The sequence below is a fragment of the Pseudorasbora parva genome, chromosome 10, assembly GCF_024679245.1.
Source record: "Pseudorasbora parva isolate DD20220531a chromosome 10, ASM2467924v1, whole genome shotgun sequence".
Classification (NCBI taxonomy): Eukaryota; Metazoa; Chordata; class Actinopteri; order Cypriniformes; family Gobionidae; genus Pseudorasbora; species Pseudorasbora parva.
Window position 1 is genome coordinate 15,239,639 of NC_090181.1, and position 19,740 is coordinate 15,259,378.

The window sequence follows — 19,740 nt, forward strand, 5'->3', positions numbered from 1 at the left end:
CTTTCCCACCGTCCTCCCGTATTAGTATTTTCCTGTATATATCCCGTATTTTTACGTGCGTTATTAAAAAATAATAATACTGGAGGAAAAAAACAAAAACATTATCAATATGAGCTCTGTAACTAGCCTCGCGATAACTGCCATCTGCAGTAGCCTGCCCTACAGTGCTGTAGGTGGCCGTTGTTGCGATGTTAGTGTGTGAGGTCAGATGACGAGTGACAATGCGGGGAAAAAACAAAAATAAAACAGAGACGGATGATAGACTTAAAGGCCCACTGAAGTGCCTTGAAACGCGCCGCATTATTTTCCCCTGAAACGGCTTCAGCTGTTAGCAGCTCCTCCCCTTTTTTGAAACAGCAAATAGCGTTTCGTTAATATACAGTTTGACTAGAGCGCAAGAGCGGACCTTTCTCTGTTTGCTAAAGCCAGTTTCCTCTAACACCGTTTATCATCATAATCTCCTCCATATCGCTTTGAAATGCAGCATTCTGTGCAGAATTCAAATGGGTCTGATATGTTTGTTGTCTGCACCGAATCGCACATATGATCTACGCTGCGCTCTCGTGTCTGTAGTCTAAATTTAAACCAGAGCCGTTGGGGTGTGTGCGCTGCTGCGGTGCGTGAAACAAACGTAAAAACACAACTTTGACAGGACAGGAATCGTTTCCTATCACATATATATTGCACTAAGTGCCTTTCACCATGTAGAAATTAGTAAATGTGTGAATAACTGACTGATTTCAGCTGCAGCGTAGGGGGCGGGCTTTAGATTCTAGAGCGCATTTTGATTGGACAGAAGATTTGACGAGAAAGTGAAGTCTGCGATGATGTCACCAAAATCTGAGATTCGTTTTAACAGAAGTGAGAGACTGTAAAATTTGAATGCTTATATCTCCTAAATGTCATAGTTTTGGAACATACCAGCTTATTCATAACTTTAAGGCTAACACAGTCATACTAAAAGCTAAAAAACTTAAATTTTGATTTCAGTGGACCTTTAAGGATAGAGACCGAAGGCACTCCTGCCAAAAAAACCATAACCCTCGTGTATTTCCTCGGGACAGCGAATTTCATTTTCTGACGAGGAGCAGGGTGGGGGACAGTCACACGTTTTTTAAGTTTTGTAACTGCGACTTCAGCATTTCACATCCATATCGCGACAGCGGAACATCTTTTAAAGTGACAGTAATTATAATGTCACTTATAATGACATGGTTTGTCAACAACAACCCCCCCCCCCCACACACACACACACACACGGCAACAAACTTTCTTACAAATATCTTCCTTTGTTTTTTTTTAGCAGATCAACAACAACAACAACAACAACAACAACAACAAAAGGTAAATGCCTGGAACAAGTTGAGTGTGACTTATTGATGGCAGACCATTTTTGGCTGAACTATCCCTTTAACAAAAATTAACCTTTTTGCAACATTTAAACAACTTTAAAAAAGAAAAAAGAAAAAAAGAAAACACTTAGAATTCATATGTAAATTCATTTTTTTTTTGATTATATATTTTTTTATTTTTTGTTTGAAATAACAACAACATACAAAACAAAAATGACAGCAAAAATACTGAAAGGATAAAAGGATATAAATACAGTAAAAATAATATTTTAGGGTAACGTAAAAAAAAATATTTAAATTCATTTTTATTGGTGGAGGCATAACATTAATGTGCACATAGACCGTGACAGAGAGTTGAACAGGAATGTCTACTGTTTGCTATTAAATAATTAAATAATGTCAGCTGATATGGCAACCGGTGGTTTAACAGGGCTGTTGTTGATAAGAAGCATGTACTGTGAATAAGAAAAACACAGCAGTAAAAGCTGAATCTAGAAATAATTTGGAATGACTCATGAAGTATAACTACAGCAAAAGGCTGTGAGTAATAGGTAGGCTGAAATACTTGGAAACTCTCTCAGAATGGCGCGGTCACTAGATAATAGTGCCAGCTCATAAATAATGCAATTAAAGGTGAGCAGATGGGATTTGGTTGGGCTGGCAAACGGCGCGTGCTCGTTTCGTTTTGTGGTGTGACGTCATTCGGCAGTTGAGACAACGTTTTAAGTTGTTTTAATATGGCATCTGTGCATTGCACTTTAGACGAACTTGCGTTAATTCAAAATGCGTAAACTATGATTGACGTATGTTTTCCACAGCCTGACATAAGAGAGATGCGTTCGAATTTGCGGCGCAGAGGCTGGAGGTGCTCTTATCAGTCGACACCCAACATTCTTGAGGTAAGAGAGACTTTACCAGCAAATTACAGTTTCGACAAATTGCACATGCTATCGGACACATCGGACGTTTTTTTTAAATTTATTTTAACAGTTTTGCAAATTAAACCTAATTTTAAGTGGTAATGTATTTCATACAGGCTAGGTCATGTTGTTGGTTAATAAAGTTTCCAAAAGTCATGCAGGCCAAACTTGGTTTAACATTGAGTTTAACATTGAGTAGCCTAAAACATGTTGACAAAATGTCCTTTTTTTGTGACAATTCAAAGTTGCCTAATAGACCATACACTTATGAATACCCCTTAGACCATTCTATATTAATATTAAATTATTAACTTGATATTACGTGCATTTCTCAAAACATTATGTTTAGCCCTTATCAATTTTTGAAGAACACATCCAACTTATCTAGATACTAAATAATTTGTACTTCTAATTTATTTAGTAATATGCTGCAAATATTTTTTTTTCTTCTTCATGTTTCTAGTTTGTAGTTTTTTCAGCATATATTTTTGTTATGTTGACAATGTTCACTCTATTGTTGATAACTTTTTCATTATTTCCATTAGTATCAACAGTGATTTGTGCTCAGTTTTGGTAATAGATTTGTATAGCGTCTATTGTACCTGAAAACATATGTTTCAGTCAAATAGTTTGGTCTTTTCCATAAATCATTAACCATCCATTGGAAATAAAACTTAATAATAATTTCAGACAGTTGTCTTCATCAGAAAAAAAAAACTTCTCTTGTTTATCTGTAATTGAAGCATACAATTTTAATAATCGTTACACTGTATTTATCAGTTGTTGTAAATATACAGAGAATTGCCACTGATATTTTTACTGCCCCATGATTTCATCATAAAACAGCATGGGTATAACTTGTGTCCATTTGTTAGCCTCTGGGTAAAATTCATATTTATAAAGGGGATACAAATGTCACTGATGCATTTGTAGCACATTTAGAGCTGGATTGTAGCCTGGGGACACTTTGTATATCTCATCTGAAATATATTGGTCATGTTTAAATCTCGCTTGCAAATGTAAACCAATATACTGTATGAGCAAATTCTATTATTGAATAATTTATTGTCAACAAACCAGTTCATGTATTGGTATGAATGATTTGTTGACAAATCAGTCTAAAATTCAAAATAATTTATGTTCATGGAAAAGTAATTAAATAGTTTTCATTACTTTTCCATGAACATAAATAATTTTGAATAGGAATAGATCTAATATGTATTTAACCAAGAATATTCCTTTAATATTTTGTAAAAGTTACTAAAGGTCTTATACTTCACAGGCAGTGGATAATGAGTATCCCTCGCACCTTCACCAAAATGCCATGACACCATGTAGAAGTCTGAGGAGTAGATGGGAGGACCCAGTGAGAGGAAGACGAACACCCCCACTTTTATCTGGCTTCACCTCATTCAATGAATCATGGAGATCAGAACACAATCCTAGTCCTTTTTTATTCCTGGGCCGGACACGCAGTGTCCCTGAAGCTCTCCATTGCTTCAGTAGACCCACTTTACGACCAAGCTTCTCCTCTGTCACCATCACTGCCCGGAGTTTATCTCCAAAAAGGGACTGTACGCATTATTCAAGCTCAGCATTTAGCCCTCTAAACATGCCTGACAGAGGGCCCTCTTTCATGACCCGCAATGAAAATAAACCCCTAAAAGCCATTGCTGGCACTCCGATGCCTTCTAGACACAAAGCAGTTGCGGTGATGGTGGACGAGTGCAGAGAACATCATTGTGCTGATGAGACCCCCAGCAACACCCAAGCTCCGCCTGACCACAGGCACAACTACACCATGGAAGATGAGCAAACAGACTCTTCACCCCCTTTAAAACGTCATACCTTCCGCTCCTGCGTCCATCTGGAGCTCCTACCAGCCAAGCTGTCTAGATCTACTCTGTACTTGGACAAATCCCTCTCAATCCCTCTAAGACAGACTTTGTATAGATCCACTCTGTCCTTTTCCCTTGGAAAACGATCTTTTACTCAGACCCCTGAGAAACCCAGAACAATGATTCAACCTAAAATGTCCTACAGTGACTGGGACATGGCGAACGTTGGCGTTGATGGAACAGAAAGACCTTCCCAGCACTTGAAGGATGGTTCGAACATCAGTGGCAGTGCCTTTAAGAATAATGCCGGCTCTGGCTCCGACTCACGTTGTTCCACTTTAACATCATTGCCATTCAGAACAAGGTGCCACTCATCTTCTGCCGCCTTCAGACTGAATGGAAAGGCTAATGATGTCTTAGGGCCTCCGCAGAGCAATCTAAGAGCCAGACAGGCATTCAGCAAGCCATCAGGTACCTATATCACCTCCCTGCTCCTCAGCAGCCATGCAAATGTATCCATCATCTTTCTCTCTTTTTGTTGCTCTCATTTATTCTAGCTTTGCTGCAACATATCTTTCGGTACCCACTATTTGATATCTTAGCCAGTGTTTTCATTGCAACATCTCCTACTCAGTTTGCACATCTTCTGATTAGTAGCTCATGCATTGTTAATGAGACGGCCTTCCCTCAAGCTCCTTGGGAATGGGGATGTATTGTCAGAAAAACTATAAATGGATTTGTGAAAAGAAAAGAATGCACCAGGAAAGTTTCTATCCAGGGGAACATTACATTGGCGTGCCAGCTCAAGTGGGTCAATCGGAAGTCATATAAAAGCCTCACTGGCTCAAATTGACAGAATAGGTTTAATCTGGCATTGTTTGATATAGTGTGGATATAGGGCTGGATAACCAAAGATGAGAGGAAGTATCTTAGTAGGAAGTTTGCTGTAAGGCAGGATTTTGAATTTTACAGAGAATCTTAATCTTGGAGATTATTTTCGGGTAAAGCCAAGTAGTGGTCTGTAGCATAATCAGCATTTGATTCTGGTATTTTGCAGTTTTTTATCTTGCAAGATAACTAATAGATGCACAGCGCAGTCAGGACACTGATTTTTTACAAAGTAATAGAAAGCGAGTGAGTGGGAGCTATTGAAAAGAAAATAGGGTGACTTTCAATCTTCTTATGTGAGATGATGCATCATTGACTCCACATTACCTTGCATCTAAAGTCTATTGGTTCCTCTGGCCTCTATTCTGGCTCTGTACGGCTAAACACATTTCCTTGTGATGAGTCGAAAGATAACATCCTCTCTGCTGCACACTGTGGTCTTTGAGGCATGTGACGACACAACTGCATGACTGGGCTCTGATGAACTAACACCGGGTACCACTGCAAGGAGGGCTCAAAAGGGCACTTATCCACTAGTCTTAGATTATTTATGTGCCAATTCTTCGCTGTCTTTTTGCAACCCTCTGCATCTGTCATTTAAATCGGCCTGGCTCACTCTTACTGATCTTGACATGCTTTAGTGAATAAGATTGTACTTTCATTTCAGAGCCAATTTTGAAAGAAATGGTGGACTCCCCTGTGATAATCAAGAGCTTGAATGTGCTCAGTGTGAAACGCCTTCAAAATGCAACATCTTACTCCGACTTAGAGGATCAAGAGTCAAGATCTTCCAAAAGAACTGGTATGACATTTATACAACCCTATTTTTTCATAAATATTTCTGGACTTTGAGACACATGAGCAATTTTAGCTAAATTTTATGGGAAATGAGGTCCATTGTCAATAGTGTAGCAAAATACAGTGTAATGCCAAGCTCACACAAGTCACTTACAGTGAAGTCATCAATTTGATGAATTTGCGTGAACAACTTGAACCCTTGAACTTGAACCCTTTGTGAAATCTCCGAAATTCCAGATTGTGTGGATTCCAAATTAAATGACTAAGTTTGCCGAACAACAATAAATGTGACCTGTGATTTACTGTACACCATTTATCACTTTACTGCCACACCACACTGGAATTGCTGTATGGTTGCTTAGGTGTTATGAATAGTTTTTAGCTAGGTGGTGGCTAGGTTCTGGGTCATTTCTAGGGTGTTGCCCTCCTCCAATATTCAGTTTCTAAATAGGACTTTGGTTCTTCCTTTAGTGTGAGTCTTTGTAAAAGAAATGGCACACCTACCCTTATTAAACCTACATGAATTAAGGTAACAGGTAGTATAATCTTATGTATTTGAACAAATCCTGAAACTTAAGTCTGAACAATAGTAATGGTAATTCTTGCTTGTACCACTAATACAATTTTAACAATTCACTCAAATCCTAAAGGACAAAATCATGTCCCGCCACATTACCTCCCACTTTATATTCACTTTGTCTCAGCCTGGGAAAACCTAGAAAACTTCCGGCAAATTTAGATTTGCTCTGCAAGTAGTCTGGCAAAGAGCCCATTCAAGCCCATTTCTAATCTGTTGAAATCGCGGCACCGGTCAGAAACGTTGGGGCGGGCTTTACACAATGTCGACAGTGCAGTGACGGTTGGTGAAGGACATTTTGTACATTACAGAGATGGATGCCGCTGTGGAACATCACTCGTTCAAATCAGCTATCGTGTATGTTTTAAGCAATTTAAACTTTTCCTTTTCGTTAAAACCAGAGCAAAGAACAACACTCGGCTACCAGATGTGGATTACACCGGCTACTGTGAAGAGGAGGATGGGGAGTGTGATCATGTGCTAACACCACAGCAGCTCTGGATCTGGCCTTTCTGTGCTTATTTCCTCAGACTAGATCTGGTAGTCATGTAAAAATTGCAAATAAATAACTAGCATAACTATGCTCAAGTCTGAAAATGTTCCAACACGTGCTGAAATGACTGAATTAGAATAAAATTTGTGAGATACACTATTTTCCAAAGACTCTTCAATATTATTTTATTTTCAAAAATAAAAACTAATCGCAATACAAATGCCTTACAACGGGGGTCAATGCGATCAGAGCTCTATGTTTTCTGTTTTACCGTCAATCCAAGATGTTTCAGTCGGTCTTAAATGCTGTTAGGTTTGCCAAATTTTGCAAAAATGTTGATGGAGTGGTGGTGGACACCAGCTATTATCATATTTCTTTTACACCGATGGCAAAAGTCTTCAGGAGACGATTGCAACATCTTCCTCAAAATCACAAACAGAGAACTGCTGTCATTCAGATGTTTCTCCCGCTCTGCAATCGTCATCACCTTCATCGCTCTGATTGGTTTTAGGTCTATCCAATTGCACCCAGAGGAATTTGAGCAAAGTCTGTTGGTGACACCCCTTTGGAAAAGATTTGTCTATGAAGCTTTGCCAGATCATAACTCAGTTACTACTGAGAATTGTCTGGTTTTAACCAAGCTAACTGTCTCTTGGAAATTTGTCACATTCTAGAAAGTTGAATGTACTGCAATGCTTTTTCACATTGCTACTTTGCATACTATGCAACATATGCAAACCCCAAACCTGTGGAATGTTGCACAGCATGCACTACTTTTATGTACCAGTACTTTTATGTATTACAATCCATTAGTACTTCTTATCAACGTAAAAGAGTGTTATAGCGAATGTGCTAAGGCACTAAGCTAACATCATTATTTATCTGTCCAGGAATCCCTCGGGTGTGTGAAAGGGCTCCTCATGAGGTCAGAACAGTTTTCCACACTGCTGAGAAAGTCAGGAGACTTATTGGGTGCCCGGTCTCTCCTCATCTGACTAATTGCACCTGTGGGTCCAGGACTGACCAACAGGCCACTAAACCTCAGTCACTTAGCTTGAGGGTATGTGTGGTGTTGCTGAGGAAATCTGGCTTCCTTAGGGTTTGTTCAGACAGGCAGCAAGCATCAGATTTTTTCTTCTTGTTGTAATCTGACCATCAAAGATGTTTACAAACTTGATCCAAACCACACCCATATGTGTGATTTTGTGATGTGTTATTACATTTATTAGTTTTTTATAGATTAACTTTAAGTGCGTGTCAGATTACATCAAAGAGTAATCCAATTGAAAAATAGGAAACATGATCAGGTACAATTAAATATCCAAAATTAACCAAAATACATCCGATATCGATAAAAGTTTTAAAAAAATTCTAGTTGCATTGTACATGTCTCTCGAAAAATCAATTTGGATTTGTGTCTGAGCAAAGCCTCAAGTTTACTTCCTTCCTGAACACCCAATTGTGGCAAATCATGAACATACACTCCAGCGTTTCACTGTGGCACAAACTTTGTGTTCATTTCCAAATGTGTGTAGGAGGCTCTTGAGCTGTTTCGCCCAGATTTCATCTCTCGCTCTCAGAATCGGGTGCGACGATTAGAACTGAGGGCCAGGGAGAGGCGGAGCTTACAAACAGCAGAATTTATCATGGGCGTGGAGACAGCTAACCGTAGGCGGCACTGCACCAAGCCACACCCACTTAGTGGTAAGATACTCTGTTTTTATTAGCATCCCATTCACAGATGAAGGAGCTGTAGTGCAGATCTGGTGCTGCAGCAATGCAGTCTCAGTATTACTTCTATAACTATTCAGTCGGGTATTCACAGTAGCAGTGAACAATGAAGTGCGGCAAATGCTTGCAAAATGTGCCAACGGTGGGTTTAAGGGTCATCATCTTATTGTTAGGGCAAGCACACTGCAGCGAGGCACATTATTGATGCCATCAAAGGAAGACATACTTCAGTGCTGCACTGAAACATTTGGTGCATTAAAACTTCAGTAATATCAGAACAAACTTAGGATGGACCGACTTATACAAAGCAAACAGATACAATTGAGATCTCAAAGGCCTCGGGACGTGTCATTGTGGCCCTGTTGAAAATGACCAATGAATCTTAAAAAGTACATGAAATATCTTGCAGCTTACTGATGCCCCCTATTGGCTCCAATATGAATCTACAAGTTACTGTAAAAATGTTCTTATTCATACTGTATATGCAACTGCAATATTAGTTCAGTTAAGTAAGCTAATAAATGCATTAATTAATAACGATGTAGCTCAGTCAAGTCATAGACTGACCATAGCAGTCTTTAGAAAACTGCAACTGAAGAATAAAATGTTACAATTATACATTAAGCTTTGTAAAAAACTTTCCATTTCACTTTTATCCTTTATTCTCCTGCTGAATGTGTTTTGTAGATAACCTTTTCAAACCCAGGGACAGAGCCATCTCAGGCAAGGAGATGCAATGGAGATCCAGACGGTGAGATTTCGCATACATTCTCTCTCAGTATCACACATGCACAAGTGCTTATCAGCACAACAGCACAATATGACCCCTTTCTGATAAGGATAGTACTTGCTTGTCTTTCTGCTAGAATAAAGGCCACCAGATCAGATGTAATCTAGTGGATTAAAGCATATTGACATATATCAAGATATATCTTTGTGTGTTCCTGTTTGTGTTTAGATGAAGATGGATCAATTCCTTCTACCGCCTACAAGTCGATATTTTCATGTCATTATATGTCCATAATTCTCAGTCTGTGATTGCAGGATTTACAACAATCTCCCAGAGGTGGCCAAAAAGAAAGAGGAGGAGAGGAAGAGACTGGTGTCTGAAACCAACAGACTGAGGGCAGAGGTCTTCAAAAAGGTTAAGCTTTATCTCACGCAAAACTGCTTTGTATTTTAAAGCTTATAGATTTTATGAGATAAAAGCTTAATCATAAAAAAAAAAGATAGATCTGCAGCTTGTACTTTTATTTGCATGTATTCGTTTTGCGGTCGCTTCTGTTAATCTAAGAGCCAACAATATTCACAATTTATGATGCCAAGATAGTAACCCAAAAATGAAAATGTGATGTTTATCTGCTTACCCCCAGGGCATCCAAGATGTAGGTGTGTTTGTTTCTTCAGTAGAACACTAATGAAGATTTTTAACTCCAACCGTTGCTTGTTGCTCACCATTACTTCAGTCGAATAAGGTCAAAATCCTGGCGGGATCATATATTTATATATAGATACCTAATTAGTTAAATGAGGCATCTATGCAAATATATCTATGATCGTGCCGGGTTTTTGACCTTCTTCGACGGAAGTAATGGCGTTGGGAATACTAGAATAGATTTGTCTGATACAAGGTAAAAAAAAATTGTATAAATAGTGTTTGGTTTCTCGCGGAAACCGATTGTTTTCGTATTTTAAGACATATATGTGTCCCCATGAGCCACAGGGTCTAATATGGATTCGTATGCATGTGTTTTTTACTCTCATCGTGGCTCTCATAGAAATACAACCCATTGACTTGTATTATACAAGCAACGGTTGGAGTTAAAAATCTTAATTTGTGTTCTACTGAACAAACAAACACGCCTACATCTTGGATGCCTTGGGGGTAAGCAGATAAACATCAAATTTTATTTTTTTGGTGAACTATCCCTATAAGCTGAGAGAAATGCAGAAAATTATTTTATTTGTTTTTTAACTACAAAAAAAATACAGCTATGTAGCAGGCAGATTTTAGTCCCAAAGCACATCATATTTTGCATTTTTCTTCCCCATAAAAGTGAAATAGAGGTATCCTGATGTGTACAGAGAACATGTCGGGTCGCATATTGTGGTTTTATTAAATAACTGTGACATTTATAGAGCAAAATGAACCCTTTTACAGACATGCTTCTTAGCTGAATCGAGCACAGAGCAGTAAAATATGATAGGGTCTTTTTCAGGAACCAGACATGTAGTTACCTTAGAAGAATATAATTAGAATAAGAATTCAATTAAAGCCTGCCTGGTTTGATAGCCCAAATGAAATAGGATTCAGAGTTTTAACTGAAACTGTATAGAGCTGTTCGGTTTGTAGTCCTAAAACCTGGAAGATAATAATTTTTTTCCAGCCCTGTGGAATTTTTTTTAAAAAAGTTTTAATAAATTGTAGAGACCTTTGTACAGTTGTGGTCAGAATTATTGGCACCCCTGGTAAATATGATCAACAAATCTGTATTCTTTATCCATTTGATCTTTTATTTTAAAAAAAAAATCAAAAATCGAACCTTTCATTGAAGTAAAACTGTTAAAAAAATAAAATAAAAATAAAATGTAAATTGTAAAACCACATATAACATAAATGTTTTTTCTCCAAAATACATTGGACACCCCTAAAAAATGTTATGAGTAAAATAGCTCTGAATTATTTTCCCAATATTTACTTTTTTTGCACACCAGAGTTAGCCTAGAAATCTAGATGCATCTCAGTGGCAGCAAATATAATTTGCAGCCATGGTCATCTAGCAACTCTCTGTTAGCTTGCAAGCTTGAAAAACCAAACTCAAGTGAGGCCAATCACATCGTGTATAGAGTCAGTGGGCGGGCTTAACATACTGATGTGAAAGTTGCGACGGTTCCGCATGAATTCCCTGCTACTTGAAAACAAAAAATATGGCTGCTGCTGGTGCCGAACTGAGGTCTGTCGAATCGGCTTTGGCTACGACTCTGGAGATTTGGAGTTAAGCTTTTCTTTGAGATAAGAACAAACAATGACACTGAAGTCATTCTTAAAAAAGGAAATTTACTGACCGTACATGTCTTCTTCTTCATTGCTCTGGTTGGTTGTAGCACTATTCTAATGCGTGCAGAGGGAATTTGAATGACAACCATCATACATGGTGGTCATAAAGGGATGGACATGGTCAGAAACAATGCTCAGGTAGGCCATGGCATATAAACGATGCCCAATTGGCACTAAGGGGCCTAAAGTGTGCCAAGAATTTTTTACATCCCCCACATCATTACACCACCACCAGCAGCCTGTACAGTAACAAGGCATGATGGATTCATGTTCTCATTCTGTTTACGCCTGTCTGACTCTAACATCTGAATGTCTCAACAGAAATCGAGACTCATCAGACTAAGCAACATTTTTCGAGTCTTCAGCTGTCCAATTTTGGTCCTTTTTTCCTATTTGTAGTGGAAATGAGTGGTACCCAGTGGGGTCTTCTGTTGTAGCCCATTCTCCTCAAGGTTGTGCGTGTTGTGGCTTCACAAATGCTTTGCTGCAATACCTCGTTGTAACGAGTGATTATTTCAGTCAAAGTTGCTCTTCTATCAGCTTGAATCAGTTGGCCCATTCTCCTCTTACCTCTAGCATCAACAAGGCATTTTCACCCTCAGGATATTTTTCCCTTTTTACACCATTCTTTGTAAACCCTAGAAATGGTTGTGCTTGAAAATCCCAGTAACTGCTTAGATTGTGAAATACTCAGACTGTCCCGTCTGGCAACAACAACCATGCCATGCTCAAAATTGCTTAAATCACCTTTCTTTCCATTCTGACATTCAGTTTGGAGTTCAGTAGATTGTCTTGACCAGGACCACACCCCTAAATGCATTGAAGCAACTGCCATGTGACTGGTTGATTAGATAATTGCATTAATGAGAAATTGAACAGGTGTTCCTAATAATCCTTTAGGTGAGTGTAGAAAGGGGCTGTAAGAAATAGCTAAAGCATTAAAAATCCCTATTTACACCATTAGGACAATAATTAAGAAGTTCCAAGCAGCTAAAGATGTTATAAATCTGCCTAGAAGAAGACGTGTGTCTGTAGAGTGCGGATGGATCGGGCCGCATTTTTTTGTTCCGAGTAAAGGCATTAAGATATTTATATCTGATCCCGATCCGAGCCCGACAAATAAAATCTACCCCCCCCACCCATTCAGAAAGGCATTCTGAAATGTTTACAGATGATTGCATCAGCATGCACAAAGTGCAACAAAGCACACGTTAACACAGGGCCCAATAAAATAGACAATTGAAATTAAGCGAACAAAGGTCTTCCAAAAATGGCCCAAGCTAACAGAATAAAACATTAACAACACAACACAAATGCAGCTTATTTTTAAAAAGTCACGCATTTTTCTCGAAATTATGGCTAATAAACTCAACCGGGATCTGAGTTTAAACAGGCCCATTGGCTACTTATGTAATGAGCTGTTTTAAATGTACAATGTTCAATGCCTTATCTCACTGACGTGAATGAACCTGACCCAAACCCGAACATCATTTCTAAATATCTGTCTGAACCCGGCCCGTCGGGTCCCATCAGGCTCAGGTCAGGTATCCATCCTCTAGTCTGTATCGTCCTGATGTACGGTGAGGAGGAGAGTTTGAGTGGACAAAGACTCTCCAAGGATGACAGATGGAGAATTGCAGAGATTAGTTGAGTCTCGGGGTCAGAAAGCCTAAAACAAATCAAACAACCTCTATATATCATCACAAGTTGTTTGGGATGGTTTCAATAAAAATCGTTCATGCTCATCCAAAAACAAACTCCAGCATAATCAGCTGTCAGACATGACTGGAACTTCAAAAGGGACCTGGTTCTGTGGTCAGATGAAACTAAAAAAGAGCTTTTTGGCAGCAAACCCACCAGATGTGTTTGGTGCAAACAGGGATAAAAAGTACCCCATGCCCACAGTTAAATATACTTAAATATACAGTTAAAAATTGTTTTCTATAAGTCCTGGACATCTTGTTCAGGTACGTGTTATCATGGATTCTAGCAAATACCAACAGATAAAAAATGTACACCTGACCGCTTCTGCTAGAAATCTTACAGCCATCTTTGATCATATTTACCTGAAGTGCCAATAATTCTGTCCACTGTATGTTTCAGATTTCTGTCTATGACAGTTATCAGCCTCAGATCCTGGTTGAGACTCATTGATCTAGGATGCAAGTTTATGGTATGTGCTTGACTAAAGAGACAACGTTTCAATTTGTAGCAATTTGCTCATACATTTTAAAGAACACCTCAAGGTATGACCCTATTTTCACCTCAAGGTATGACCTAATTTAAGGTTTAGAACAAAATGTGGAAGTGTGTTAACCATAACCTATTCTAAACGCCCCTTGGAACCCTAACGAAACAAAAATATATTGCAGTATATTGGAAAATATCATGTAATACATTAGGCAATATATTCATATGGGATTTAATATTTATATTCTCCAATATATTGCAATATATGAAAGCGGCAATCATTTCTATATTTTGCAATATATTACAGGAATATATGATATATTGTATAATACCATCAATATATTATTCCATGTATTTACAATATATTATAATATTTTTCAAAATAATATATTGGTAAATATATTTTCCTTTCGTAAGGGAACACTCAGTGAATTAGCATTCCGTACCGGCCTACAAATTGACGTCATGACAGAATAACTGTGTTGCTTTTTGCTGATGCTGTAACAGTGAGAGTGTTCACTGTGATCCTCCAGACTGACCTTTAATGACCCCCACAAGGACAAACACACCTGAGGCTTTTGTCTCCTAATGCGTTCTGTCACAACTGTCAGCCCAAGTGTACCAGCGGATATGAAACTTGCGTTGCTCTGTGAAAACCTTCCCTCTGGTTAGAAACAGCTGGTGCTGTGGTGCCAGACTTGCTGATCTCACCTTGCTGAACTTTTATCTCCGTTCTGAGGTGTCAAGCGATATAAAGAGACACATGAGATTAATTCATGCTGAGAGTCTCAAAAGTGCTTTGCAGCAGCTTGGAAATGATCTTATGCGACAAAACTATTACATTTATCTTGTCAGGCTATTGTGAAAACTTCAAGGGATAGTTTTCTGAAAATGAACATTTAGTTTCAATATCGACTTTCTACAGTGGAACACAAAAAGAGGTATTTTGAAAACCATTATAGCCCCCCACATGTAATTAAAATAATTGTGATTGAAGCTCTTACAATTTCAAAACATAAAAGGAGTTTGACGTGCAGTATAGTCTTCCGAAGTCACACAATATATTTAAGCCATTATTTAATTGCCATCTAATTCTCCTTGACAGAAGAAACAATGTTTTGTTTTATGTATTAAAAGTTCTTTTGAGTCAAATCATTTCATGAATATTGATTTGTTTCACAAAACTTTACTCATTACACTCATTGATGTAATATCTCGGATGAGATGATTATCAGTGAATAAATACATACGATTCGTAGCCAAAGCTATCTTATGACTTCAGAGCACTTAAATATTGCACACAAGGAACCAATTGAGAAATTTCTAGTGACTGATCACATTAAATTATTTAGTTGGCCAAATTAAAATATCTGTGAATTCAATTGCATCAATTCACAGAAATTCAGTTTGGCCAACTGCATTTTTTTTGCAGTGTATGGACCACTTTTTTCAATTATTTGGTGTTCAAATAGTGTTCTTACATTCTTTTTGAAGATTAAAAGTTTCAGGCCCCATTCATTATAATAGCATAGAAAAGATCAACTAGTGCATTCTGCAATATGCCTCCGTTTGCGTTTGACAGAAGAAGAAGAAGAAGAAAGCCATAAGGGCATAATTTTCTTTTTTCTCTTTGTACTTGCCCTTCTTTCCAGCAGAGGTCAGTATAGACTTTCAAATGAATCCTGCCTATCAAACTACTTTTTGATATCCAGATTAATTCCACTCAAGGGAGATTTATTCATGCATTCCTTTTGTTCTTTTCGGTGACAGACACGGCCCTGATACTTATGGGACGCTTGTGACACAAAAGAGGGTTGTGTCAACATTAATTTCCCTGTTTTTGATGTTTAGAGTGTTGAATTCCACAACAGGACAGCTTTCAATGGAATTTTGGATGTCTTTGCTGACAGGCTGATCCCTGGATGCCTAAAACATAAGGTTTTGTAAAAGAGAAATCTCTTGTCAGGGTGTGTTGCTTTAATAGGTGTCAGGTCCTGTGAGGCTGATACTTTGTCATGAAGTGTCTAGCTCACTGTCTCCGATGAAGCCCCTCTGTCTCTCAGGCTTGCACCTCCTGTACGACAGTGATGAATTCCTAATAAGACAGAGAGAAGCTGGTGAGGGGAGAGATGCCAAAGAAAACTGCCAAAAGAGTTCACATAGGCATTGTTTTGTAGCTCATACATTTCTATGGCTTGTATGTGTTTCTTGTGATTGTTTTAATAATAATTCATAATTAAGGAAAGTCAGTCGTTACAATAATTCTCACGATACATGCATGTACAGGCATTTGAACATTTCATTTCAATTGGGAAAAAGTATTAATTTGTCTTTTTAAAACATTCTTTTCACATGCTTTAGCCTGACTGAAATCATACCATTCTGGGTTTTTGATGTTTTGCTTCTTCCAACATGTGTAAATATGAATTGGTCTCAAAAAATGGGTGTTTAATCCTTGAAAAATTTGATTATTTAACACTTTTATTCCACAGGGATGTATTAAATTGATTAAAAGTGACAGTAACAATCCATTTTTATTTTATTTTATTGCTGTTCTTTTGAACTTTCTATCAAATAATCCTGCAAAAAAATACAACAATATTAAGAAGCACAAATATATATATATTTGTCATCACAGGAATAAATTATATTAAAATTATATTAGAATTGAAGTCAGTTTTTTTATTCTGATATTATTTTAAATATTACAGTTTCTACTGTATTTTTAATCAAATGAACCACACTGTAAAAAAAAAAGTCACAGACTAAAATGTTTAAGTACAATTGACTTGTATTTTTAAGTTATTTCAACTTAGATTATGTTAAAGTGACTTAAAAATTAGTTACATCTTTTATAACATAAAAACATTTTAACATTTCTTAACTTATTTTGATGAGTTAAAGCAATGTAAAATATATGTTGGCATAACTTATTGAACATAATTTACAGTGCAGCCTTGGTGATCATAAGAGACTTCATTCAAAGCCATAAAAAACTAAAACCTTTGACTAGTAGTGAATGTATATTTGGACAGAGGAAGACTAGCTTGATTATACTGCACATTTAAAGTCACTTACTGAGTTTTTTTTTTTGTGCTCAATTAGCCTCAGCATCTTTGTTTTACAGTATTTTAACTTTGTTATTACTCTGATAAATTCAAAGGAGTTCTTCCAAAATGTTTAATATTTGGTTAATTTCAAACATAAAGTTGTTGTATTCAATCATACAAAATTGGAAACAAACTTTTAAACCAGTGATGCGACAATGTATGAAAGCTCTGAAGGCTAGAATATTAAATTTGCTTTAAGTTTTAAGTCGACTTCATGGTTCCTTGAAGATTTGTTGAAAAGTAGTTTGTTTCTCGAACAAAACATATTCAACTTTTTCTAATCTACACTGAAATGTGTAGGTTATTCTGTAGCAGTTGACGGAGCACAGCATTAAAGATAGCCAGGGACAAGGAAACCAGGCAAAATAAAATGAATACCTCCGAGGAGGGAAAAGGGATGATGTGGTTTGAGCACAGATAGCAGGTTATCATTGCTCCCAGTGGAGATGGCTACCCAGGGGGACAGGTGGGGAGAATTCTTGGTAATCTGTAGATTACACAGTCGCTTCCCCCTCATTTCTTCACCACTTGACCTGAGCGTGCAGGCGCTCTGACGAGAAAGATGCTTGGCTGGTTGTAGTTTAGTTCAAACTTTCCTCCTTTTTTTCACAGAAACTTTTGGATCAGATTCTTCAAAGACACAGTGACTGAGGGAAGCGCCTGTTCACAAGATTCATGTCCCCCCGTGCTCTCCTTGCCTCAGGCAAAGAACTGAAGACGAGCAAGACCTTTGCGGCTCCCTCTTGAGAGCAGAGTGCAGAGAGCTTGGCTTTCTGATGCATTGTTCCAAATATAAAACACCTTTTACCAGGACTGGGGTGAATCCACATGATATATGGATGGACGTCCATAGACTGCTGTGTCCTTGCTGTGTGATAAGTATTTTTTAAAGACAATATGATAATACAGTATAAGATTGCTTATAAGACTCTAGACCTCACTGGAGGCACATCCTGATTTAGATGCATTCCTGGGTCAACATATTTTGATAGTCCTGGATTAATATTCCTGTCTGAAATTTTAGTCCTAACTCTACCCATTAATTATCTCTAAGATTAGATTGAAATGATACTGTGAATAACACGGATGTAGAAGCACCAAACCCTGGTTGTAAGCCTAAAATTGACATAATTTGATAAACTGTAAACTGTAAATTTGCCCCCTAAATCTAATTAGTTGAATGAAATGTTGTTCCAGGTTCAACAAAGGTGTTGATTCAGGAACATGCTCTTGGCAAAATCAGGTTCTGCTTATCAGAGGGTGTTTTCTGTGGAAAATGTGCTCTGTCAGATAAACACTTCAGAATAAAGTATGTTTTAAATTATATTTGACCCATTTTCCGGGACAAATAAAATAGCACAATGCCACAAAATGTTAATTAGGCCACCAAAAGTAATTTCCATATACAGATATGCCCTTAATATTTTTTTTATGTATTTGTTCAAAATCATCATACTCTATTTAAAATTGACCTGAGGATTTAAGCACAGTTAATAGAAATCATAATGGGATTTGCCACCCAGCTATTCGCAAAACATATTTATTACATACAGCTTGTTCTGAAATCGTGGTTTTGTTCTTAATGTCATTAAAAATAGTCTCATGGTATTATTTGAAAAAAAAAAAAATACAATATTGCTGCCCTTTTTTCTCTCTGATTCAATGTGCAATTACTCCCCACATTACATTTGGATATTATGTTCTCTTTCTGTAATAGCCAATTTCAGTAATGTGAAGTATAGCTAATATGGTGTTGGATGTAGTGTATGAGGAAAAGAAAGGGCCATATATTCCACTGACTCCTCTACCCTGGAAGTGTCAGGGGTTTCTGGTGTGGAACGTGAAATTTGGGGTAATAGAATTCAGGAGAGAACAGTGTAACGGAAGATTAGTCTGGAAGCTCAGTGATCAGTTGTTAGGTGACAGATTGGATGACACTATGATAATGCAGAGACGTAAGGGTGTAGAAATGGTCTTTATTCAGCGATCAGAATTCAGAGCTGGTTGTTGGTACTTTGAAAGTCTCATGAAAGCAAGAGCAAGCAAATATGCTCATTTAAAAATGCAAAAATGTTAACAAGTCCTTGAATCTGTCAGTATGCTACCTGCTGGAGACCTTCAGAGTTATTATAAAGTGGCTTGCATACAGAAAAAGTAAAGAGAATATGACCACATTAAGAAAATGGATCATTTTCTAAATAAACTCTGGAAAATATGTGGAGCCACATATAAAGATACAGTTTCATATTTTTTGCAACAGTGTTATGTTGTAGTACTTTGCTGTCAAAACGGACTTATTCATATACTGATTTCACTAGTTCACACTTACATCAAATTAAATAGAGTAAAGATTATGCGTATTTGGCGTGCTGTCCGGGCTCGGAGGGCTCCGGGCTCGGAATTTGGCACAAACCCCTAGATACTCTAGAACTGGACTGGAGTGTGTTATAGATTGTGTTGACATCTAATAAGGAGTTTGTTAGAATCAAGTGAGGAGATGGGGTGGTGGGGGATGCTAAAATGAAAATGGTCAAAGGTGTGTGTGTGTATATATATATATATATATATATATATATATATATATATATATATATATATATATATATATATATATATATATATATATAAACCTCTTATTGTTGATTAGCTTGATCAAGTGCTCCACTTGTGTTTAATTAGGTTTAATTATCTAAGAGTGTGCCACTTGTGTTTAATTAGGTTTAATTATCTGCACGTGATCCTCCTGAAATTTTGTTAATAAAAACTTGACTTAAAGGCACACTAT

At 37.4% G+C, this 19,740-nt stretch overlaps 1 protein-coding gene across 2 annotated transcripts; it reads left to right on the top strand.

Moving 5' to 3' along the window:
- Positions 1-1,928: 1,928 nt before the first annotated feature.
- LOC137090601 ((E2-independent) E3 ubiquitin-conjugating enzyme FATS-like) lies at positions 1,929-18,098 on the top strand. Of its 2 annotated transcripts, XM_067454558.1 has the most exons (9): positions 1,929-1,985; positions 2,171-2,251; positions 3,555-4,581; positions 5,666-5,800; positions 7,757-7,926; positions 8,402-8,570; positions 9,285-9,348; positions 9,642-9,741; positions 17,568-18,098. In XM_067454558.1, exons 1-9 carry the CDS (start codon positions 1,974-1,976, stop codon positions 17,604-17,606), a joined length of 1,797 nt encoding a protein of 598 aa, XP_067310659.1. In that variant the 5' UTR covers positions 1,929-1,973; the 3' UTR covers positions 17,607-18,098. The 2 variants fall into 2 exon arrangements, with proteins under 2 accessions (XP_067310659.1, XP_067310658.1); XM_067454557.1 differs by lacking the exon at positions 1,929-1,985 and having other exon boundaries at positions 2,003-2,251.
- Positions 18,099-19,740: the final 1,642 nt, after the last annotated feature.

Excerpts from the sequence above, each read along its gene's own strand:
- LOC137090601 (XM_067454557.1), top strand. The coding sequence starts at position 2,147 with ATGATTGACGTATGTTTTCCACAGCCTGACATAAGAGAGATGCGTTCG. Across the intron at positions 5,801-7,756 it reads AAGATCTTCCAAAAGAACTG|GAATCCCTCGGGTGTGTGAA; the intron begins GTATGACATTTA and ends TTATCTGTCCAG. Across the intron at positions 9,742-17,567 it reads GGGCAGAGGTCTTCAAAAAG|AAACTTTTGGATCAGATTCT; the intron begins GTTAAGCTTTAT and ends TTTTTTTCACAG.